At 33.2% G+C, this 26,330-nt stretch overlaps 3 protein-coding genes and 1 non-coding gene across 4 annotated transcripts; 3 read left to right on the top strand and 1 right to left on the bottom strand.

Annotated features, from left to right (window-relative positions):
- Positions 1-1,623: 1,623 nt before the first annotated feature.
- Positions 1,624-6,798, top strand: LOC25485788 (nuclear envelope-associated protein 2). Its single transcript, XM_013613632.3, has 6 exons — positions 1,624-1,822; positions 2,368-2,676; positions 2,882-2,989; positions 5,240-5,701; positions 5,794-5,895; positions 6,244-6,798. The coding sequence occupies exons 2-6, from the start codon at positions 2,506-2,508 to the stop codon at positions 6,412-6,414; spliced, it is 1,014 nt and encodes a 337-aa protein (XP_013469086.1). The 5' UTR covers positions 1,624-1,822; positions 2,368-2,505; the 3' UTR covers positions 6,415-6,798.
- A 224-nt stretch (positions 6,799-7,022) lies between these two features.
- On the bottom strand, positions 7,023-9,745 carry LOC11410062 (mucin-2). The gene is made up of 4 exons (XM_003591194.4): positions 9,472-9,745; positions 7,957-9,381; positions 7,648-7,873; positions 7,023-7,542 (listed from the first exon to the last, which is right to left on the bottom strand). The coding sequence occupies exons 1-4, from the start codon at positions 9,530-9,532 to the stop codon at positions 7,353-7,355; spliced, it is 1,902 nt and encodes a 633-aa protein (XP_003591242.2). The 5' UTR covers positions 9,533-9,745; the 3' UTR covers positions 7,023-7,352.
- Positions 9,746-13,960: 4,215 nt separating this feature from the next.
- Positions 13,961-17,952, top strand: LOC11406492 (probable inactive receptor-like protein kinase At3g56050). The gene is made up of 9 exons (XM_003591192.4): positions 13,961-14,310; positions 14,390-14,528; positions 14,855-14,926; positions 15,037-15,183; positions 15,273-15,413; positions 15,508-15,875; positions 16,169-16,359; positions 16,443-16,575; positions 17,029-17,952. The coding sequence occupies exons 1-9, from the start codon at positions 14,211-14,213 to the stop codon at positions 17,619-17,621; spliced, it is 1,884 nt and encodes a 627-aa protein (XP_003591240.1). The 5' UTR covers positions 13,961-14,210; the 3' UTR covers positions 17,622-17,952.
- Positions 17,953-22,122: 4,170 nt separating this feature from the next.
- Positions 22,123-22,196, top strand: TRNAI-UAU (transfer RNA isoleucine (anticodon UAU)). The gene has a single exon. It is a non-coding gene; the product is annotated as a tRNA-Ile (tRNA).
- Positions 22,197-26,330: the final 4,134 nt, after the last annotated feature.

Genomic DNA, 26,330 nt, shown 5'->3' with positions numbered 1-26,330 from the left:
TTAGAAAGATAGATCATGGAAGCCTGTAAATATAGATGTGAATCCTAAAGGGGAGATAATGAAAAGTGACAAATTTCCTTTGCATAATTTACTTCTTGTCCAATTCATGCACAAATTTGCAGTGAGAAAAACTGCCACTGCTGTAACATTAATAATCTTCAGCATAAAAGGAGAGAAAGGAAAATATGATCAGAATTATTTTAATGTAATTACAAGACTTCTGTCTTGGAATTTGGCTCCGCCAACCTTTCCTTGAATTTCTTGAGGCAAAGGGATGACACGCGTTTGATCTCCCGTGAGTTTACTATCTTCTTCATCAACATTGTGAAAAAGCAAAAACAAAACGTTGCGTGACTTAAGTCACGCATGTGTAAAAAATTAAATCACGTTTTTTACATTTGCGTTAGCTAACTAACACATGGATATTTTGGTCAAGGCTGCAGGGCACGAGTGTTTTGTGCTGGGGGAGAGCAGAAATCAGAATTTTATTCTTTTGGCTCCTCAAAATCAATCGGTTGTAAGTCCTAAATAGGGATGTCAAAAGAGCAACCACTATACTAAATAGGAGGGCTGCCTACTAGCAGCAACAAAGAAAGGCCCATTCATGATAAAAAAAAAAGGCCATGTTGAAACTGTGATCCACGTGTTGCAAAATGATTCGTTGATGCCGAAATTTGTATTTGCCGCGCTCATCATGGAAAGAGTCAACACCAATCAATCCTAGCTGTAGTTTTGAATTTTGTCAGCTCCCGAGGTTTTGAATCTCCCAACCTAACCGTTCCGAGCTTCGTTCTCCCGAACCTTAGCTTACAGGGAAAACATAGAAGAAATGAACAATCTAAACGTTGGAGCAATTATTTTTTTTCACTAACTAATGTGTGTGAATGCTGTAAATTTGGATGTATCAAATTCATTTTTATCCCTAAAAAAATTATATATTCTCTTTGGAAAATTCATAATTATTTAGATTAATTTAAAGAAATATTACTTTTTTGAGTGCTCTATCAAATAAATTATTCCTTTTTTCAATTGAATTTATGAACTACCATTGGTAATAAAAAATTCTTAATAAAAATATAAAATCTTATTTTTAAAATTTAATTTATTATTGTACCATTACAACAATTTTTTAACTAAATTCATTTTCAACATACATTTTCTTTTGAAAGAATTTTCAACATATACATTGAAAACTTTCAGTAATTATATACTAAATAAATACCCTTATGATATAAAGGTGCTCTATCTTTATAAAAAAAAAAAAAAAGATGTTAAATGGTAAAATGATTTAATTCCCACGACAAAATATATATTTTTAATATATAAAAAAAAAAACTTCGAGTAATAAGTAAGAAATACATTGAATTGAATCCAGTTAGTGAAAATGAATATATAAACTTTGTCTTTTTTAATATTCTACTCTATGAGAAACTACTATATTTACAAAAAAAAAAAAAAAAAAAAAAAAGTGAAGTCCGAAGCTAGCCTGTACCGACCCGAGGCAAGGGTTGAATGATGGATGCGTAAGACAATTACATATCATAAACATGTCGCGTAATCCCAGCCAAATAATACTCACACACATATAAGACAAAGAAAATATTAAAATAATTAACTAAAATTAAAAACAAATGAAGAAGTTACGCACGAGTCTATGATTCATTCCCAAACTCATCACATCACATCAAAACTCATTTCATTTCATTTCTCAATCTCAACTAGTTACGCTGCTGCGTTACACATTCATCTTCTTCTTCAGATCAGTTCTCTTTTTCTTTACACTTTCATCTTCTTCTTAAGACCAGTTCAAACGCAGAAACCGGTAAGTAACTATGCTACTTCCTCGTTTCACTATTTTTTCGCAACTGCTTCAAATTTTGAATTTTCACTTCCAATTTTTTTGATTTAATTTATTATTATTATTATTATCATCACGTCTTTCTCTTTACCATCTTCATTATTATTGGTGCCATTTTTTTTTTTTTTTTTTGTAATTTAATTTATTATTCGACAATGACAGATAGACACATGAAGGGTCATGCTAATTTTCTCTCTCTTTTCAATTATTATGATGAAACTGAATGCTTGATGCACTCTACGCCAGAAAAAAAAACTAGGCCATTGGAATTCAAATATTTAATTAATCAAATGAAAATTAAATCGCAGTCAACAGAAGAAAAGAAAATTAATTAGTTAAGAAAAGATAACTTTGAATTTGAATCTGAATCTATTCACTGTTTAGTACCCTTTTCGTGAAAACAAGTTATTGTATTTTCTAAGCTTCTTTATGATATTGTAGTTTATTTTTATATTTTTGCATACATGGTTGAATTGTAATTAAATTAAATGCACAACTACCATATGTAGGGAATGAAGTATATAATTCAAATGCTTTCATTTCAAGGACTTTGATCCCTGGTCCATAGGATCTGAGTTTGATGTTTACATAACATAAGAGGATAAGTTTCATTTCAACAAAGTTGGTCAAAATCTCAAATTTTTCCCATGTCAATTTCCGACAAACAAGCTTCAGTTGATCCTTTGTTAAAGGATTTGAATGATAAAAAACAAAGCTTTCGCCGAAACGTTGTGTCTTTAGCTTCTGAGTTGAAGGAGCTTCGGAGTCGTTTGGCTTCACAAGAACAATCATATGTTAAAGAAACTCTAACTAGACAGGTACAAATTTTTAATTTGTGTGTTTTGAATTATTACTTTTGTGTCTTTTTGTGTTGTTTTGTTTTTCTCCTTTTGGCCATGCTAAAAAAATTGTAACTTTGATTGTAGTATCAATCATTCTACTTTTGGAGTTTTTGTGGTTGTGGGGTCAAGGAAAATTTGATTATTTTTTAGTCCTGCAAATTATGAATTTTATTTTTCTCAGGAAGCAGAGACAAATGCCAAGGTTATGGAATTGGAAATTGGTAAATTGCAGAAGAAATTGGAAGAAAAAAATGAGCAGCTTCAGGTTTCAACCTCTTCTGCTGAGAAGGTTTCAATTTCATATACTGTACCTTATTATTATTATTATTATTCTTTTCATGGTTTATGAATATCTTGGTCGTATACAGCTGTTTGATTTGAAAATTGAAATGTTTCCACTTTTTGTTTTGCACGATTCTCTATTTTTTTTTGTCTTTTGTTTGCTTTTCTAGCTGAAATGGTGTTGATGAAATTGAATTGATTGTATATAATTTTTTCTCATTAAATTAAAGTAATATAACACACTAGATGCCCATTTTTTAGGATCTTGTTACTATTCAGTTGTCATCTTTCATTTTAGCATATCCCATTGGTCTTTGGAGAGAAGGCTGAGTAGGTGCTTTGGTTTTATTACCTTTTTTCTTTTATAAATAATAAAAAGTTTAGGTGAGATGGACCTTTACAAGGTCTTTACATTAATAGTGGAATTTGATCTCTTGTAAGATATGAACTGAATTCTTATCGACCTTTGATGGAAGGCGAGTTTTAGCATAGACCAATTGCATAATTTTCCCATCTTAGGCTCATTTGTTTTTACGGGTCACTACCTTGTTTCTTCCGGTTATTACCTTTACATTATCTTTTTTTTAAAATCGATTATACATATATATCACAAGTGTTAACAACATAATTTTTTCTTTTTTAATAAAAAAATCACATGTATTATCAACACAAGCCAGTTTTCCGAACCCGAGCATATATTTTTGTGAACAATTGCATAAGGGATTTATCAAAAACCGAAAATAAACTTCTAAGACAGATTAAGTGTGAAAATAAGGATCGTGTAAACAAAATTTATTTATAATTTGAATTCATTTTAAAATAAATTAATATAAAAAATATGATATTATATTAAATTTAAAATATTGGTCATAGTTGAGCTTAACTCATTTGAACATTGCGTAATTTATGTTCGAACCCTGGATACTCCACTTATTCACCGTAAAGGTAAATTTTAATTACTATACTATTTGACAACAAATGAATAGATGATGAGTACATACCCAAACAAAATTATTGAACAAATTTAACATATTTTTTTTAATATTTATTTTTTGTATTAACCATCCGTTATCAGAGAAAATGAACACTGATGATCCATAGTTTGACCAAGTTTGATCAAATTATTTCTTCACCAAACTATAATAATATTTATTAAAGACACGACAGAAAAATCTTAGCGGTGTTTTGTAAATCATTCATTACATTACATTATCGTTAAATCCATTTTGTAAATCTTTCATGTTTTTCTTTTAGAAAAATCATCCTAAAAAAGAAAAATGTTTTTCTTTAAAAAAAAAAATCATGTAATGTGTAAAATATGTACAAGTTGCAGGTCAAAATATAATAAGACAATCCTAGCCATTCGTATTATTTTATATTTAATCAACGGTTCAATCTAGATGAGCCTAAGTTGGGGAAATTTTGCAATTGCCCCATGCTAAAACATTGCCTTGATGGAAAACTCTCGTACTCTCGTGGTCCCTTTTTAACTAGGATGTTAATTCTTCAATTTTGTCTAGGCCACATTTTTCAGAATAATCACAAGGCAACTAGTTGATTTTACATGCATATTGGGATTGGTCCATCCTAAGTTGGAAAATCACTCATAAATTTTTGTATCAGTTTTACGGCAACCAGTTGATTTTACATACATATTAATTACTGATAGCCAATTGTACATTCAAATGACCCTTCCCGTGCTAGAGCGTTGGTAGTTTGAAAACTTTCTACATCTAAATGAAGCCTATGTGCCCATATTTGCACCATGCTACCCACTTGCCATAGATGCTGCCAGAATTCTAATTTATAAGTTCCTTCACTATTGAAGTCACTTATTGTACTGCAATATGGAAGGAAAGTCATGTGAGTATATTCAATAGGGACTGTGCATATTTATTTATGAATGAACATTTGACATAATAATTTTTCTAGCCAGTAATGGAGACGATCTTATCTTACATATTAAATGCTTTTGTATATGAATTCAGCTGTCACCTATGCATTAACCTTTAGATAGATTGTACTCTAGAAATAGTAAATATATGATCAAAGTATTGTTTGCAAGAATGGTATGTATCCTATGAAGAAAAAGATGACAATTCATTCTCACCATTACCAAAACTGCATTAGATTCTGATTGGTTCTCTATTGACCAACAGAACATTATGATACATAGTAACTTCAAGATTGTTAGCACATTCTTTGGTACTAAAGCCTTGGTGTCATTTACTCATGATATGTTGTAATATTGATACAGCACATAAAGGAGTTGGATGATCTTAGAACACAGCTCGTAATAACTAGAGCAACAGCAGATTCAAGTGCCGCATCAACTCAATCATCGCAGCTCCAATGTTTCGAACTTCAAAAAGAATTGGATGAGAAAAATAGTTCTCTAAGAGAGCACGAGGAACGCGTAATTAGACTAGGCGAGCAGCTTGATAATTTACAGAAGGATCTTAAGTCAAGGGAATCTTCGCAAAAGCAATTGAGAGATGAAGTTTTCAGAATTGAGCGCGATATTATGGAGGCTCTTGCAAAATCCGGGGAGAACAAGGATTGTGAACTGCGAAAAATATTGGATGAGGTTTCTCCTAAGAATATAGAGAAGATGAATAAGCTACTGGTTGTTAAGGATGATGAAATAGTTAGACTTAAGGATGAAATTAAGATCATGTCTGCTCATTGGAAGCTCAAGACTAAGGAGTTAGAATCACAGGTATTACCATCCTGATTTTTGCCCTGCTTTCTTTTCTTTATTTGAGAGCATAGCTAATCCATTTAAGTTCATTGATGGATTTCAAAACACAGCTGGAGAAACAACGGCGTGCTGATCAGGATCTGAAGAAGAGAGTGTTGAAGTTGGAATTCTGTCTGCAGGAAGCTCGTTCTCAGACACGCAAACTCCAAAGGGTAAATCTAGCTCTTGCACATGCACTCATTTTCTGTCATTTAGGAAATGCTTAAATGTTTGTGGTTACAGTGAATTGGGCTCTCTCACAGTTCTGCTTTTTGGGTTTTTGATGAATTATTTGACCATTTTTTGGGGCAAGAATTTATGCATTGAAATAAGAAACACTTGGACAAATAAAGTTTTCTTATACAAGTTTCCATTGATGGGCATGATTGGTTGACTCATATTATCATGCGATCATTTACTTTCATCATCTGAACCTACTATGGCCAAACTTAGTGAATTATATGTCCTTTGCTTAGTGTCCTATTGAAATCTGGTGTTTCATTGTATGTGTTTTCGAGCAGATGGGAGAGCGACGGGACAAAGCTATTAAAGAACTTAAAGATCAATTAGCAGGAAAGCAACAAACAGTTTCGGATGCCGAAAAGCAAAATCAGAATTTCTGGGACACCTCTGGATTCAAAATTGTGATGTCTATGTCCATGCTAGTCTTGGTGGTATTTTCAAAGCGGTGAAACCATTCCTTTGTCCACGAGGATTCATGTATATAGAGGAACCTAATACCTTCTCAAGTTTGTTGTAGGAGTAAAGAGAAGTTTTAGAAGGCGTTTCGTGCTGTAGAAACGCAGTTTTAGAGATAATCTAGCTTTAGCTTATGCAGTATGTAGCAGCATCAGGATCACAACACAATTTTGATGTGTTCTATGTGAAACTATTCTGTGTAGGTGCGCTTATATATTTTAGGATGTTTACAGTTTATCGCATCATTAAGCTGGTCAAATTTTTAATGTGACCATAAAGTTACTACCGGCACTTACCATACATATGCTGGCTTTAGTCGCTGGTGAACCTTGTTCACACTCATATCTAAAGAAAAATCATAAAATTTCAGCTGCTTAGTTATGTGTGTGCCTTGAAAGCATTTCACATGTGCGCAGGTTAAAAAGTCAAGGTGTTTGGTAGCTGATCGCTATCAGTGCTTTCTGGTTTTTCTTTGATAATTTAATGAATATTCTTAATTCAGAATCAGCATCCAATGCATTGGATTAAGCTACTCGTACGTGTATTCTTGTGTATATAGAAGTACCTGTCACAGGGTATAGAGTACCTCATCATTTGACAATTTTTGGTCATCTGAATCTTGATAGAACCTCAAATTATAACAACTCTGACCAATTTACACTGAACTACATAGACCAAGATTGTACCTTGAAAAAACAATAGAAAACCTAAGCTCTCAAAATATATGTACATGACCAATAATGACCATAATATATTGTACAACCTAAAATACTCTAAGCAGCTCATGGATGCACGTAATTTTTTCTTCTTTTCTTACTCTGCCTTCTTTCTGCACCTATAGACCTTAACACTGCAGCATGTAATGTTACAAACTCTAATGAATGTCTATAGAGTAGTGTGATGATCCGAATGGAAAACCTGTTTCTAAACTCTATAGGCGCATGCTGAGGCTTGCAGTGACAAATGGAATCATCAAGACTATACAGCCAGTAAAAGGTTTCAGAGCTCGAGGGTGTGAGGCCGATGTTGTGTTTACAATAGGAGGGCTATCAGACCCAAAATCTGGCATTGTACCTGAAGCTGGGTTGCTTGAGTTTAACACTGAAGGTGGGGTACCATAGCTACAAAAGACAGCATTGTTTATACAGAACCATGGTTAGTACATGCTTATTGGTATCACAGAATATAATTATTGAAGTCACTGAAAAACTTGCCATCTCACTCACCCAAAAGTGCCTGAAGATGTTGGTGGAGCTGTTGGAATTGATGATGGAGCTGTTGACATTGTTGGTGGAGCTATTGTTGGAATAGATGGTGAAGGTGTTGTTAGACTTGGTGGTGGTATTGAAGTTGAAGTTGATTGTGTAGGTGGTGCTGGAGATGATATCATTGGTGAAGTTGAGGTTGACGATGACGACGAAGATGATGACGGATAAATGCAAGAACCAGAACCTATAAAAAATGATCATCAATATTTTGAAGCATGAGATTGAAAGAAAGAAAAAACAAGGGTTATTTAAATGTTTAAATCTTACTTGGATTTGAGCTAACTAACATAGCAGCGCCTCCAAAGTCGCAACTTGTTGGAGCTGGCTTCTTTTGATAGTAACTGTTGAAGGCAAAAGAAGCATGGTTCTGCAAAGTAACAGGACTGTAACAACTTGCACCCTGTTGTATTTGAGAACAATCAGCACCATTTCCACAAGCATAATCCAATGCTGATTGAAGGGAAGCTTGTGGAGCACCTGTTTTCGCCACACACCAACTCTGTCCCTGAATAGAAGGAGCATTTGTGTTTGAAGGAGGTGGCTGTTGAGGGTTTACCACTGGAACATTTCCCAATGGAGGTGGATAAGATGTTACTGGAGGTGGATAAGATGTTACTGGTGGTGCACCTGGAACTGTTGTAGGAGTTGTAGCTGGATTGAAGACCGGTGCCGGTGTAATGGTTGGAGTTGTTGGAGCTAAAGGAACAACAGGTGTAGTTGAAGGAACTGTTACTGGCATTGCAGCTGGATTTGTAGGGGAAATTGTGACAGGATTTGTGGAAGGAACTGCTATAATGGTTGGTGTATCTGAGGGTGTAATAACCGGTGTTGGATTTGTAGGGTAAACTGTGTTCGTTGGACTGTTTGTGTTGTCTATAATTTTTCTTCTGTGGAATTTGCTTAAGATCTCTCTTCTAGACAAATGAAACATACCTTCCTCTTCCCTTTTGAGCTCTTTCATTGAAGAATCTTCTGTTGTATGCAGTTCTACATATAATGCAGCTATTCTTTTTGCTTCTAAATATTTCGATACTCTTTTACTAAATTGAGTTACTTCTATTGAACTTGGTATAACTGAACTCTTGATTGTAAGAACCAAAGGAACATCTTTGCAAGGAAGAACAGAAGCGGCAAGATTAGCGCGTTTGATAATAGTTTGAACAAAATGGTCATCCATTCTTAATTCTCCATCAATGTTGTCTTCTATCATCACAAACGATTTCGTTTCCTTTATAAATGAAAGTAATCTACGAATTTCGTGTTCTTGTGATGCATTCAACTTCCTTAAGACTTGAAGTGGAAATGCGACCGAGATTTTTACTTCTTTACTTATGTGAAGATCACTGAGAATTGAATGAATTGATTTAAGAGCATGCATAATCAAAGGCAGCTCATTTTGTAATAAGCACTCACTTCCACAGCTAACAATGATGCTTTTGATGTTTAAATGTGGAAGAAAGTTCACTAGTTGAGCTTTTAGCTCAGAAACTGCTGAAGGTTTTGAAGTAATGAATTTTTCAACTTGGCTTTTGTTTAAGTAGAGATCAACTAACAGTTTTGAGTTGGTAAGAGTGCTCAAAATCCAATGATCTGTGACGAAAGCTCGAATCTGAGACGAAGAAACTTTGCTATGCTGGAGGAATGATGTCAATGTGTCTCCTCTCTCATGATATGAAAAACCCACCAAAGATCCTGCATGAGAGTGAAATAATATATGATTAGAATCTGCAAAAAAAAATGAGTACTATGTGTTATTATCATTTATCAGTGTTAAGTACTTACCAGAACATGAAATTAAGAGAGAAGAGAGAAACAAGAGACAGAAAGAAGCTTCCTTGGCCATTATCAGAGAGTATTGTGTAATGATATTGTTGAAATTTCAGTGTGATTGATATATACAGGATCAGTGTTTTAAAGACATAGCAAATAACTTTAGATAAAGGAGATAAGTGGGAAGGAGAGAAAAAGGTGTCAAAAAAGAAAGAGGGCCAAGCTGGAATGATATGGTAAAGAAAAAAAAGATGTTGGATTAGATGTTACTTTGTCTTTAAGGATTGATTTGAAAAATGGAAATATCTTGTCGGCTGGATAACAATATGGAGAATATGCTTTTTACTGCATCTCTATATATATGTTTCCCAAAGTCCTAAAAATGAATGTGCTTATGTGCATGACAAATACTAGAACACATGGATACCCTTCAATTGAAATTGTGCACATGTGATTCTGTGTATGTGTTCCTCAACTAAGGGCTTTTGCCTTTGGATTCCATACTGCCCATTGCACAAACCATGTGTTGGAGGGTAGTTATCAATTTCAGAGTAGGAAAATTAGGCTTGAGAGGTATTAACTTTTTCAATGGAACAAATTAACATTTTGCTCCAATGGAAGATTTTGAATATAACAAGTAAAAGAGGAGATAAGGGGTGAGAAAAAGATAGTGGCTTTGCTTTAATTCGGATGTGGTCAGGCGGTATTGTGGACAAACTGTGAGCTTTTGACAATCTATATCTACTAGTAACGTTCTAATGCTGGTGGATGACCTAAGATTTATGCCAAAATCAAAAAGTATTCTATACTCAGCAAATATTATCAAGTTAAATAACTATCCACGATGTTATTTTTATTTTTTTTTATAATGCTTCATGATCCGAGGTGGATCCAGAATGACGGCCGGAGTTGATGAAACACGACGGAGGTCTGCAGTAGTGCTCCTGAGCGGGGGACGTTTTTGCATTTGTAAACACTTTAATGCTTAGGTCAGTATATTAGTGAGATGGGTGAGAGGTTTTTTTTTTTTGGTTTAAGATGGGTGAGAGGTTTAACCGAACCGAATGTGTACATTTTTCCTAGTGCAAAAGTTCTTTTATTGGTAGAATTTTAGGAGAAATGAGTGAGAAACTAATTGAAATCGTTAAGGGATTTACATTGCGATTGACATATCATCCTCTAATCTTCATTGTGTGATGATCATTTTCTTATAGGCTATGCTCGAATACATCACTTATTCATTGTGCGATGTAGCTTCCTAGTAGAGTCTAATATGAATTGAGTTTAGATGCTTTCTAAAATATTTTAAGCGAAATTTTATTTAAACAAACATTTAAAAGTTGACGACATATTTGATACTGTATTAAAATACATCACTTATTAAAGCACAGAAAATTACACTTTCGGTGCAATGTAATTGAACTCAAAACCATTACTAATAGATTGATATTAAACTAATGTATGAGATGAAATTTAGCTGAGTAGGACCAAAAAGTCAATTTTGGTTCTTGGCTAATTCTTTTTCACAAGGGTGTGCATTGTACTGGTATCAATGTCTAGTCATATGTCATGCAACCCTTGTTTAATTTATATGATATGATATATGGACAACATGGGTGGGACAAACAAACCATGTGGAAGATAATCTTATTCTGCCTTTTCCTTGTTCAAGTTTCAACTAAATCAAAAGCACTGTCTGACTAGGTTTCAGCCAAAGGCAAAGCAGCTTAAGAGAGAGAAATAGAAAGTGGTTGCACATTCACGTTTGATAAGGGTGATGATGTATTGCATATGCGAAAAGCGTCCCTTGTAAATCTCTAAAACACACAAAGTTGAATAATACTGTAAAGTATTTGGGGCCTTTGGGTATTAATTTACTATTTGTCTTTTTAAGAATGATTAAATATTTGAAAAGATTCGATTCATTAGTTGATTATTAAAATTAGTATAAATTCACGTGAAATATTTTAATTTTTCATATATATTTTTTGGTATAAAAGAAGGCAAAAACTTAGAAGGAAGAAAACTAATCAACTAAACGAATATTTCTAGCATGTAAGTCCAGAAATATCATCGAAGAGGAAACTGTTGAGCTGACTCGAAGGGATCTCCAAAACAATAAAATTCCAAGAATCTGTGGTAAGACTGAAACCAGCAAGTCAATCAACACTTTTGTTGCTTTCTCGCCAAGTATGATGAACCGCAATGCACCAACTATGGTCCAAGAGATTTCTGATACGCCAAATCAATGAAGGGGTCGTCCCATTAGTCTTGCAATTATTTGTAACCATGTCAATAAACAATTTTGAATCACTCTCCATACAGAGATGTGAAATTCCATCACGCCAAGCTAGCTCTAAACCAAAATACAAACCCCACATTTCTGCATGTAGAGCATCACAAACACCAATCTTGCGCACAAATCTTTTGAACCATCTACCATTAGTATCCCAAAGAAGACTGCCACAACCCACACGATTTCCATTCTATTTGCACGTCCCATCATAATTGAGTTTAACCATCCCTCATGAGGACACTTCCAACCAATGAAAACCGTTTCAGTGTGTTGAGGACCATTCTGAAGAAGATTATTGGTGCAATCTTCGATAGTGCTAGAGAACATTTGAATGACACTAGTTGGATTAGCTAATTCTGAAAATTATCCTAAAAAATTGTTTTATTTCGCCAATTCCACCAATGGTCTTCGATAGTCTTTGAAAACTATTTTTATGTTTGAAAGTTGCTCAACGGGGCCGACATTGTTCAAAATATAGTGAAAACACCCATAGGAAATGGGTGCCGATAAGTTTTGTAAGAAAAAAACTCTATTGGAAAATTTGTTTTGATACGTTGAACAACCCGGTCTATAAATGTTGTAATCTTAGAAGAGAATTTTTGCTCTCTCATGTCTCTTGTGCGCCCTCCGTTTTTACAATTTTACTCCGTTTAAATTATATAGTTTGAAGTCAAAAAACACTTTTCAAATTATACAATTCAAAATATACTAAAAAAAGTCAACCTCATTTCTCCATTGAATATTGGTTACTTTCATTTCAGATCATATAAACTGAAATGTATTATTTAGAAATTCGGTTTATATAATCCAAAACACGACCAGGTGTGCTAAATTTTGATTTATCTAAATTTTTTCCTTCGGTATATTGATTTGTCTGTGTATTTTGATTATTTTTTTTTATTTTATACATGGACATACACCCCTTTCGTGTTGTGTCAGAGGCAACAAGGTCAACATGAATTCCTCGGCTAGGCAGGAGCGGGCAGCTAAGCAAAAATGGTTCACTAAGGCCATATGTGATTGACCTAGATCATCTCATCCAGAGCCTGAACTTGTCCTCGAGCTTGAGCATAAAGCAGCAGAGCTCTAACAAGAGGAGGAGGCGAAGCAGCAATATGAGATTGAGATGCATGATTATACCTGCCTTTGATCGAGTGGGTAAATGGGTTATGAGCAAAGCCTTTTTTTTTTTTAAGAAGTTAAACTAATTCATCTAAATTAGCACCGGAGAGAATGGAATCTAAGATCTTGAAGAAGACCAAACTCCTAGGTCCCAAACCAATACCACCAAGACAACCCAATGAGTTTATGAGCAAAGCCATTAAATTGACATTGTCATAAAGAGGTCCCTTATGAAGTGTACAAAAAATAGTATAAGAGACACAGACAAAGACCCAATGTTGATGTACTGTTGTGAATTTATGACCCTCATGTAGAAAAGTCAAGTCACGAGAATCATCTCATTCTCACCTCATCTTATCTACTCCATGAATTATAAACAACACCATTCATTTACTCTATAGTCCTTAGTCCTTACTACTCCTTGCTCTCATTGATTGCACATTGCTATGTTTTCCTTTCTTCGGTTATCACCAATCAATGATGTTCTATTTAAGAGTTGTTAAACAACTTAATAAAATCATAAGTGTTTATCTGTAAGTTAACAAAAATTCAAATAAATTCAAATTATTTTCATAAAGTTATAAGATGTTTTTATAGGCAATTATAAAGAGCTGATTGAAATAAGATTTTTTATTTTTTTCCCGAAAGAAGCTTAATAGAAATAAGATGAAAACATCCTATATACTTTTCAATAAACTCTCTCAAATAATTTAAGTGTGTGTTTTATTGAGCCGTGGGCGACCTCCACAATGACTATGAAACTCTCCCATAATGATTTTTAGAAGTTTCAATGTATCGCTTTTGGTTCAACTTGGTTTTTTACCGCAATTTTAGTGTTTTAGAAATAGCGTTAACAAATGTTTATGTCAGTAGATAATTTCAAATGGATCCAACTCCGAAGTCATTTTAACAAGTGAAACATAAATTAAGAAATATTTATATTTAATTTTGTTAATTTTATAAAAATTATTACTTAGTTTCTAAAATTATTTTCATTAACTCTACTAATAATATAAATATATGAAAAATATATATTACAAGAATTAGTGTTATTTATACCTTTTCTGGTTAAAATATCAACTTGATATATTGTGGTGATCATCACTTGAGGGGAAAAAACAGGATTTGATAAAAATATCATGCAACTGAACTAACTATGCAAGTGTCAGAACCATATTCAGATAACATTTTTGGCCTTTACTCCTTCCACTCAGTTTTCATTTTCACTTTTATTCCTTCCACAGCTTCCTAAGCTTGTTTTTTTAGTAGGACTGAGCCATATTCTAACTTCTAAGCTTGTTTCTTGCAACAACAAAAAATAAAAAATACAAGAATGACCAAGAGCATGAATCTTTCTAGAGCTTTGTGCTTTCTTATTGTGTGCTTCTTGTTTCTTAACTTGAATTTGTGTTGCTATTCTTTGAATGAAGAAGGTAGTGGGAAAACTTGAATCTTGTTGAATCTTAATTATATATTTGGCTATAGTTGCTAAAATATGGTTTCCTTGTGCAGGTAATAGTCTTTTGAAGTTGAAGAAGAGAATAATTAGTGACCCTTTTGGTGCTTTATCAAATTGGATTGATGATGAAGTTTCTGTTGACCCTTGTGATTGGTTTGGAGTTGAATGTTCAGATAGAAATGTTGTAGTCTTGTAAGTACTAAGTGATTTTGCTATATGTTGTGTTGACTCTTGTGTGGAGTGTAGATCAAGAAAAAAGAAGAAGAAAGGAATATGCATTTTTTTTTATCAATTTCCTTTTTTTTCCCCTTGTTTCTTTTTTATCCCCCCGTTTGTTACACTTATATCATCAAAACCATATGTTCACTTATCATGGCACCAACTATATAGAAAGTGGCATTTATCATTTCAATTTTTGATTATTTTAGTCTCCTGTATTAAATGAAAAATCACTACTGTTCATGCTGTTGAGCTAGAGAGCTTTCTCTCTTATAAAGAGAAATTGTTTATTTTCTTAGGAATTTGAAAGATCTTTGCCTTGAAGGAACTCTAGCACCAGAGCTTGTGAACCTTGTTCACATAAAATCTATGTAAGCGTTGTTATTTTATTGCTTGGTGGCATTGTTATAAGAAGTTCCTTACTTTTTCTTCTTTTTTAGCCCCTTTCATTCTAATAACAATCCATGAATATGTTGTGTAGTATTTTAAGGAACAACTCTTTCTATGGAACCATACCTGAAGAAATTGTAGACTTGAAACAATTGGAGATTTTGGATTTGGGATATAACAACTTCAGTGGACATCTAGATGCTAATTTTGGTCATAATATCACATCACTAGCAATTCTGTATGATGATACTCTAACTATAGCTCAATTTTTTATTACTTCATCCTTTCCAATTCTGTATGATGATACTGAGTTTCTTCTTGTTACAGTTTGCTTGACAACAATGAACTCCTTATTGGTTTCTCCCCCAAAATCAATGAACTGAAGATGCTTTCGGAGTATCAAGTAGATAAAAATCAGTTAATCAATGCAGATAAGATGTCATCTTGTTCTGAAAGATCCATCACATGGTATGTTACTAATAAACTGTAAGGTTTTTCACATTTTTATCATGCACTTTTTTTCCTATAGTCTAAGTTGTGTCCATTTTATGCCTATTATAAGGCATGTTCATGAAAATGAAGGTCCTAGGAGCCTGCAGGAATATCACCAACATCATCGTCGTCCTTATCAATACCGTCATAACCGTACTTCACCGCTCTATAGATCTTTTCCTTCACATTCTTCAAGTCCATCTTCGGATTCTCCTATTCAAAATGCTTCAGAATCTCCAAATAAAAATGCTTCTGATTCTCTTCCTCCACTGTCAAAGAAGAATCAAGTTCCTATTTTTGCTGGAGTAATTATTGGTGGTGCTGTTTTTCTTGTTATTTCAAGCATTGGTATATATCTTTGTAAAACCAATAAGTTAGCTATTGTTAGACCTTGGAGTACTGGAATAAGTGGACAGCTTCAGAAAGCACTTGTCACCGGTAAATCTGACCATCTCTTTTCCTCCAAACTATTCATATATAGTAACAATAGCTGAAAATATGAGTCAATATACAGTTTCACATTGCATGATTTAGATCTTCTCACATGTTTGGATAATAAGATATGGTCTTGTTTGACAGAAAAAAGGATGCTGTTAGAGTATAAGAAATTATATTAAAGTATCTTAGTTTATTTCAATATTTCTTAAGATCAGTTTATAATATTAGAGGTTTGTTACAATTTGTAGATTATTTTTTAGTTATTATATTATTTTCCTGATTTTAATTTTCAGGTGTGCCAAAGCTAAATAGATCAGATCTTGAAGCAGCATGCGAAGATTTTAGCAATGTAATTGGTAATTCACCAATTGGTACATTGTACAAAGGAACTTTGTCTAGTGGAGTTGAAATTGCGGTAGCTTCTGTTTCTGTGACATTATCCAAGAGTTGGACAAGGACTTTAGAAACTCAATTTAGGAAGAAGGTATTAATTTTTAAAGTAGTTTTGTAGATTTGATATTTAAGCATTTCAATTGTGACTTAAGTTTGGAAACTTATGGTTTTCAGATAGACACATTATCAAAAGTGAACCACAAGAATTTTGTCAATCTTATTGGATATTGTGAAGAAGAAGAGCCTTTCACCAGAATGTTGGTTTTTGAATATGCCCCAAATGGAACACTATTTGAGCATTTACATAGTGAGTACTCACTAGCCAATAGTCATTACACATACTAACAGAATATCTGCTTTCCAACCAAGTGTTGATTCATTTGGTTTTAATATTTTTTTGTCTTCAAATATACCACTTTTTTACTTTTGGTCCCTGTAGTTTGTGTTTTTATTTTTAGTTCTTGCAAATATAACACTTTTTACTTTTAGTCCTTGTTGTTTTGTTTTAGTTCCAGTAAAATTTGTTTATGTTGGAATCAGTCTTTGTAATATGAGTGTAATATTTCATATGCTGATTCTAAAATGAACAAGTTTTGAAGGACTGAAATAAAACAATAAGGATAAAAAACAAAACAGTAAAATTAGAGGGACCAAAAGAAAAAAGTGGTAAATTTGCAAGTACCAAAAACACATTTAAACCATTTATTATCATGCTTTTTGTATATAAGTTTGATGCATTTGATCATGTTTGAAATTCCAGTAAAAGAAGGTGAGCACTTGAACTGGGGACCAAGACTTAGAATTGCAATGGGAATGGCTTACTGCCTACAACATATGCATGGATTGGACCCTCCTGTAGTCCTTATTAACCTGAATTCTTCATCCGTCCACCTAACCGATGACCACGCCGCGAAAACCTCAGATTTGAGTTTCTCCAACGAAATAGATTCATCTGAAAAGAAATCTGATGGTAGAAAACACATTGACATGATGCAATCAGCAAGTCCATCAAGTAATGTTTATAGCTTTGGTGTTTTATTATTCGAAATAGTTACCGGTCGAATTCCTTATTCGGTTGATAATAGCTCACATGAAAACTGGGCATCACATTATCTAAAATGGGACAAACCTCTTAAGGAAATGGTGGATCCAACTCTAGCATCTTACCAAGAAGATCAGGTGGAACAAGTTGCTGAATTGATAAGAGTTTGTGTTGATCCGGATTCGGACAAGAGACCGACGATGAAGGAAGTCAGTGAAAAATTGAGAGAGATAACAAAAATGTCACCTGAAATTGTAGTTCCAAAACTTTCTCCGCTCTGGTGGGCTGAGATTGAGATTTCTTCTGCATAAGCATGTTGAAAACAATCAATGAATCAGATTTTAGTTAGTTACCAGAATGAGAAGTTTTAGCTTTGTTATCATTTTTACTTAGCTTAAGGTACACAAAAGTTGTCACTTCTAGTATCTATTGTAGAATGCTTGGTCTCAAAAAACATTGTATATGAGTGAGATCGAAAAATGTAAAGTGAAGTTCTTTTAGGGTGCTTTCTTTTTACCGGGAGCATCCCAGTCATGAGTCCCGAGAGTACTTTTTTGTCTCCAAAGTGTTTGATTAGGGTACGTATTATTTTTTCAAGTATTTTAGATGGATATAAGTTTTATTATTTAAATTTGGTTAAAATATCTCAGCCGTATTGTATTCTGAATTTTGAAAAAATTGCATACTTGTATATCTTTATCGTACCACATGCACTCATATAACGTGTCCGGGCTTACAAGTGGTACTGGTTACTGTTGCTAAATATATATTGTACAACAAGAATTAAAAAGTGCATTTTTTGTACCAAAAAAAAGTCTGTTCAATTCCATATAATGATGGACCAAGAAAATAAAATATAAAAGGCAAATTATATGTCGATTGTTCACCTGCTTCTTAATTCATAATGATAATGTAAACAAATTTTAGCATCCATATGATATGATATATATAATATAGTAGCTGAGACACCATAGTGTAATAATAATATTAATTAATATATAATATAATAAAATATTCCTAGTAAGGTTGAAGGGTCAGATCAACAGCCAAATACAAAGAAAGTCACAATATAACACCCATCCATGAACCATGAGAAGAAAATAAACCTAATTAACACACAAATACCAAAATGAAAATGAAAATCAAACTTAATTAAACAAGTTCTACTACCATACTACTACTACGTACTTAGCATTAAGAAATACCAAGAACAAGGTAATAACACACACTCTTTTAACCAAGCTAGAAATTAACACTCCCTTAGCAGCTTCAAGGTTTGTTATATTCTATGGATGTGGTGGTAAGAATCCAGCACCAATTCCATTTCCAGTTCCAGTTCCACCAAGATTTCCAGGGATAGTGGGAAAAGTATTACCACTGGTACAGCCACCAGGGAAGGTGCAAAACCTTAACCCATCAGGACCATAGTTTACACCTGCAGCAAAGTTACCAGGGCTACTGGGAAGTATCCCATTTCCTCCTCCCATATTGAAAGTTTCAGGATGTTTCACACTCTCCTTCAGTAACCTTCCAGCTCCTTCCACATGATTTGAACAAAATATAACCAACACAATGCACAACATCACCACCTTTGCAACTCTCACCATTTTTCTTTTCTAAAGTACTCTTACTTTGAAGTTTGAAATACTTAGGTATATTTTGAGAGAAGAATGGTATTACACAATACCCTCTTTTATACTACTCTCACTTGTCAAGGTCTTTAATTTCAATGTGCCCTTTATGTAAATACAATACTTTTATATGACAAAATTTGAAATTTCATCAAATTTATTTTCTTGCTTTAATGACAATTGTACTCACATTCAGAGAAATATACAACAACCACAAAAAAATCATTTAATGTTTCCTCTAAAAAAAACACAAAATCATATGATAACTTTTAATAATTTATGTTTTATATCATATTATGTCTATGATTCAACCAAATAACATATTAGATAACTATTTATTCTATGGTGAGCACTCAGGCACCTTAAAATTGATTGAAAATGATGTCTAATATACCCATCATTTAATGTCATTTTTCATTTTTTTTCTTGGAGAACCATTTTCATTTTCTTATATTCATTATTTTGAAGTGATTTAAATTTTGAATTAAAGAATTCTCCTCATTATTTTACACACGATATATGGGCTTGGATGTCAAGCATTTTAGGTAGATCCTAAGATTAGAGAGCATTGATAATGTGTAACACCAATACAACTTTAGTATATATATTTTTTAATTTAGACTCACATGTTCTAAAACATCAATAATGTTGTCCTAATTGGTTTGTTTTGGGTTTTCCCAAACAGTTTTTGAATTCTAATTTATACCACGCTGATTGATGCAAATTGCAATAGATCGTATATGTGACACACTTGTATTTTTTGTTGTTGTAAATGTTCCAATAATTTCCTACAAATTAATCAATTTTGTAAACAGATACATACAGACATACGTATGTATACTAAATTAAAACAAAAAAGAAGATAAAAAACCAACTATAATTTATTTAAAAAAATGAAAGACCAACCAAGTTATTTTGCTTCAAAATATAAACATTATAAACAATACTCCTATATGAAAACCACTATAAACTAAATTGTGACTTTTTTTAAGAACAAGAGCTAGTAGTAGAAATGTACAATAGGCCGTGCCAAATTCAAATAAACTCAACCAACCAAACCTGCTCCTATTAATGATCCTTTCCAGTCCTCAGTTTGGGAGTACATTATCTGTCATCTTGCAATTTAGGGTAATACATAGACATTATGTCAAACCATCTGCGTTGGTGAAAACCATTAAGCAAATTTTATGAACATTTACTATCACCGTTGAAGTATCAATGAATGGCCCAACCAACAAATATTCAGAGAGAGGGTCCTTAAAAATCTTTATTATGTTGACAGAGGAGTTAATTATATTTCCAAGTTATAGTGTGTTTGTTGTGCAACTACTCAATTCATACACCGATTGATTTTCTATAAAAAGGAATTGGAAAGCAGCATCAGTAATGGCTAGTATTTTACTACCATGCTAAATTCAATTGAAGCTGATTATTTTTAGGGGTGACTATGGTTAGGGTGGGGTGTATTAGTCCTACCTTTGTGGGGTTAGCAAATTCAATACTCATATATCTATTTGTTTGGTTACTAGGTAAAATATTTGAATTCCTTGCACACATTTTTAACTAAAATAAACCAATAAATAACAAACTTTATAGTATGGTTATGGTTATGCTTGTGATTCAATTAAAAAGTCATTCAACTATCAATCAATTTGTATCACAAAATATTATAAACTAAAGTCTTTTACTAACTCAAAACATTCCAAATGAGTACATATTACATTAAATCTCCCAAAACAATAATTTACGAACTTGTAAGTCCTAAGGTGATTATTTTTCTTTGGGCAGGAAGTCCTAAGGTGATAATATTCACACAAAAAAGGAAAATGATACATTATTAGTTGTGATTATGAGGCTAAGGAACAGTTAATGAGACTTCGATAATTTTACATTATCTTTCAAATGTACTACAAAAAGTGGCTAGAACATGAAATCAAATTATTGGTTAGATTAAATGCATACTTAATCCAATAAATATATTATTGCAACAATTATTACCTTGTTTTTACTTGTAATCCGATTTTGCATGGACATAAGTGTCTATAAAGCATCCTCTTATAAGATGATAGTACCTCTTTAGCACTCATTTTCGATTGAAAATGTGTTCAATGTCCAACTTGTTTATATAGAATTATGTTATTTTTTTAAATTATCATTATTAGTATTGTCGTGTTGGTGCCTAAATGGTAGGTATGACAATGGGGCGGGGTGGGGACGAGTTTTATCTCCTCATCCCCATGTCCGACGACCATATACTTACTTGTTACCCTACTCATACCCAACATGAAAAAGAGATTGAATTTCGTCCCCGTTCCGGATGAGTTTGGGTATCCCCGCCACATCCACATCCTCATGAGGCCATGCCCATAGTGAATCATTTTTTTTAATGAAAAAGTAAGTTTTTCGGACCCCAAGTGCAATATTGCAATGCATTTTCCAGTAATATCTTCACTTTAACATTTCTTTAACCGAATAATTTGGTTGCTTTTCTGAAAATGAAAGTTTTTATAACATGTCAAATCTTAATGAGTAATAAAATAATTTTTTACATTTGAGACGAATTTGAATATGAGTTTGATGATACTCATCTCATACCAGTGTTTTAAAATCGGAAAAAATCCAAACGCGTCAAATCAAATTGGGTTCAACGGGTATCCACGAATACGGATTTTGCTACTACTATACTAATACTAATATCTAACATTTGCGTGTATCTATAATTCATAGGAAAGGACTATGTTTCTTTTCTTGTCATCGTTAGTCAATTCAATAGCACCGCCACCATAATCAACAAGAGACTGAAATTTAATCCTTCTCATAATAAATCATAAATCATAACTACCCACATGTGATCATTAGGTGTAATTTGAGGTTGTGTCGGAGAAGAGCTACTTTTCATTTTTCTTCGATTGAATCATTTCATCTAATTAATTTCCTTCTCAATTTTATAAGTAAATTATCTACCGTGTCAATTCTCAATTTCATTTTATTTTTAGACAAAAATAAATTTGTACCGAAAAAATGCATTGATAAAACATGCCACGATTTGTTCAAGTTTTCTAGCTATATATACTCTTCCTCTTCCCCTTCTGACAGCTCCACGATTTAACGAAAGCAAATAAAAAAGTTTAAATTTAAGCAAATACGAATAAATACTAAAATACAAAATTGATTAATGAGTGGTCCCGTAGCTCAGTTGGTTAGAGCGTTGGTCTTATGAGCCGAAGGTCGCGGGTTCGAGCCCCGCCGGGACCATTCCATTTTAATTTTGCCCAAAACCTCTTCTATTTGCACGCGTTATATTCCAAGGAGGATACTTTTATCTTGGTTAGAGCGTTTATTAAATGGTCTATTTGCTTGATATACAATATGAAAACTATCTTGTATAAAAAGAGAGATGATATTTGTACAATCATTTTGATACAACTTTCTCTTTCATACTTACATTATGTTTTTATTCTCTCTCTTCCTTTTTCCCTCTCTATTGTTTTTAACCAATGAGAAGAGAGAACAACAAAGTTGTCTCAAAAATTGTATCAAAATGGTTGTCAAAATATCACTACTCTATAAAAAATAATCAATCCCAAAAAAACTCTTTAGCATTTAGATTTGAACAAAGACACATTCGTATAGGATTTTTTTTTTTCTTTTCTAAAAAGGCCGTATAATAGGAATTTTTATTAGTGTTTTTCTCATAAACAATTGAAGAGTTTCATTATCATTGTTTTGGGGATGGTGGGTGGTGGTTTGTCGTGAAATGAGTTTCTTGTGGAATACAGTAGACATTTTTTTTTTGCTCTTCCTCACATACTTGATAATGCTAGAAGCAAATATGGACTAATGAATAACAAGAATAAACGATTTGAAAAAGGCAAAACCTAATTTTTCTCTAGGATTTTGATTTAATATAATGCATTGTGTATTTGTTAGGATAAAAAGGGTTAAACTCTTACAAACTACGAACGAAAATTCTAATAATGTTTGAGAGAAGTATTTATATTTAGTATTTTATAATGAATCGAATATGATTACTTATGAAGAGGAAACCTATGTATTGCATAATGAAGTGATTAGTGATGATACAACTTAGTTATATAAGTAACTTGCTGAACAAGTTAGTGACTGTGTTAGTATACAGTTAGTATATGTTAGTTGCAGTAGATCTTTTGTTTCATATATAAGTTGTAATCCTACTTCATTTTCAGTTAATGAGAATTATTCATTCACTTTTGTTTCTTTCATAATATGGTATCAGTGACTCTCTCATTGAGGAGTTTGTTACGATCCGGTTGTAACCGTTTTTCCGCCATTGTTGCTTCTTCTTCAAGCTTCGTTTTGAAGCTTTCTTCTCTCTTTTTCTTGTTGAAGATTCATCATCTTCATATTCTTTCTTGTTCTTGCTCCGAATTGCGATATCTTTTTCGTTCAATTCGTTTGCAATTTTCTTCCTCTTCTCTTGTTCCTATACTCTGTTTTCATGGCGCGTGGAAATTCTGCACCTTCTAACTCTGATTCTGATTCTCCTTACTATATTCATCCTAGTGATGGACCTAGTTCTTTGATTATCACTCCCAAACTCAATGGTTCGAATTATCTTGCATGGCATCGTTCTATGCAACGAGCTTTGGGCGCGAAGAACAAGCTTGTGTTCCTTGATGGTTCAATTTCAGTTCCTGACATTGATGATCTTAATCGTCAAGCTTGGGAACGTTGTAATCACCTAATTCATTCTTGGATTGTTATCTCTGTTACTGAATCCATTGCTCAAACTATTGTTTTCCATGACACTGCTTTGTCTGCTTGGGATGATTTGAAGGAACGTTTCTCAAAAGTTGATCGTGTTCGTGTTCTTTCTCTCAGATCCACCATCAACAATCTCAAACAAGGTACTAAGTCTGTACTTGATTACTTCATCGAGCTTCGTACTCTATGGGATGAATTGAATTCACATAGACCTATTCCCAATTGCACTTGCATTCATCCCTGTCGATGTGAATCTATACGCCTTGCTAAGTATTATAGAACTGAAGACCAGATTCTTCAGTTTCTCACTGGTTTGAATGATACTTTTTCTGTTGTGAAAACTCAAATCCTTCTTATGGATCCTTTACCTCCTATCAATAAGGTGTACTCTTTGGTTGTTCAAGAAGAAAGCCAGAATATTGTGTTTTCCACACCTTCTATTAGTGATGATTCTAGCATTTCTATTAATGCCTCTGATGCAAGGAAGTTTTATCCTCGTGGTAAAGGTACTTCTAGTACTTCAGCTAACAAAGGAAAATATAGGTTTTGTACCTTTTGTAACAGATATAACCACACTATAGAATTTTGTTATCTAAAACATGGTCACCCCAACTTCAATAAGGGTAATTCTTCTGCCAACAATGTTGTTTCTGAGGCTTCTGATACAAATAACTCTATTGGTACCAATGATGTGGTAGCACCAGATTCCAAATTCAGTTTAACTCAGGAGAAGTATGATCATCTTGTGGCTTTGCTTCAACAGGCTAACTTGCTTTCCTCAGTTTCCCCACCAACTGGTCCTGTTTCTAATCATGTTCATACTTCAACTATTTCTTCTGTGCCTGATACTCAACAAACAGGTATATCCAGTGTTGTTTCTTGTGCTATTGATTCTGCTTCTCATCATTGGATTCTAGATTCAGGTGCCAATAATCATATATGTTCTTCATCTCTTTGTTTTACCTCCTTTTACAAAATCAAACCTACAGATGTCAATTTACCTAATAAAACTACTGTTTTAGTTCAGTATGCTGGTAATGTTTCTTTTTCATCATCCTTATATCTTACCAATGTTTTGTATTGTCCAACTTTCAATCTTAATCTCATCTCTGTATCCAAAATGTGTAAATCTTTATCTTGTTTTGTCAATTTTTCAACTGATAGTTGTATTATTCAGGAATTGAGTACCAAGAGAATGATTGGTTTGGGTGAAAATATACATGGCTTATACAGATTGGTGGTGTCTGCTGATTCATTCCAGTCTCCTTCTCATGGTTTCAATAAAAATTTGTTTGTTTCCTGTAATAATGTTTCTCAGTCACATTTCAATGTAATTCCTAATTCTGCTTTATGGCATTATAGAATGGGACATCTTTCTCATCAAAGATTATCTCATATGCAATCCTTGTATCCTTCTATTTCTTGCAATAATAAAGATGTTTGTGACATATGCCACTTTGCTAAACAAAAGAAACTTCCCTTTACTTCCAGTCTTTCCATTTCTTCTGCTAAATTTGACTTACTTCATTTTGACATTTTGGGTCCTTTAGCTTGTCCTTCTGTTCACAATCATAAATACTTTCTCACTATTGTAGATGATTTCAGTAGATTTGTATGGATCATACTCCTTAAAAATAAATCTGAAGTCTCTATGCATGTTAAAAATTTCATAAATATGATTCATACTCAATATAATATCACCCCCAAAATTGTTAGATCAGACAATGGTCCTGAATTTCTTCTTACTGATTTTTATGCTTCTAAAGGCATTATTCATCATAGATCTTGTGTTGAAACACCTCAACAAAATGCCAGAGTTGAAAGAAAACACCAACATATCCTTAATGTGGCAAGAGCTTTATTGTTTCAATCTAAACTTCCAAAACAATTTTGGTGTTATGCTGTCAGTCATGCTGTTTTCCTTATTAACAGAGTTTCTACTCCTTTACTTGGTCACAAAACACCTTATCAACTCCTGTATGATTCTTTACCTGATCTTAAACTCTTTAAAGTTTTTGGTTCACTTTGCTATGCCTCTACTATATTGTCTCACAGATCTAAACTTGACCCTAGAGCCAGAAAATGTTGTTTCTTAGGCTACAAATCAGGTTTCAAGGGTTTTGTTCTTTTTGATTTACATTCTAGAGAAATCTTTATCTCTAGAAATGTAATTTTTCATGATCATATTCTTCCTTATCCTCCTTCATCTGAAAAGAATTTGGAATATTTTCCTTTTTCTTCACTCCAACCTTCTGATTCCACTTCTATTTCCACCAAAACTCCTTCTCCTCCTATTGAACCTCCTTGTTCTTCTTCACCTCCACAAATAATTTCTTCCAGAATTAAGCAGTCACCACCACATTTCAAAGATTACATCTGTCAATCATCTTCATCCTCCTCTTCTAATAATAATACACATGCCGTTTCTTACCCTATTTCACATTACTTGTCTTATAATAAATTGTCTAATGATCACCTTCATTTTGCTTTGTCTCTCACCACTCACACTGAGCCTAAATCCTATACTGAGGCCAGTAAGTTTGACTGTTGGAACAAGGCCATGAAGACTGAACTTGCTGCTCTTGAACAAACTGGTACTTGGAAATTGGTTGATTTACCTCCTAACATCAAACCAATAGGCTGCAG

This window comes from Medicago truncatula, chromosome 1 (genome assembly GCF_003473485.1).
Source record: "Medicago truncatula cultivar Jemalong A17 chromosome 1, MtrunA17r5.0-ANR, whole genome shotgun sequence".
Lineage (NCBI taxonomy): Eukaryota > Viridiplantae > Streptophyta > Magnoliopsida > Fabales > Fabaceae > Medicago > Medicago truncatula.
The sequence above is the reverse complement of the archived record's forward strand: the minus strand, read 5'-3'. Positions and strand labels throughout refer to the sequence as shown.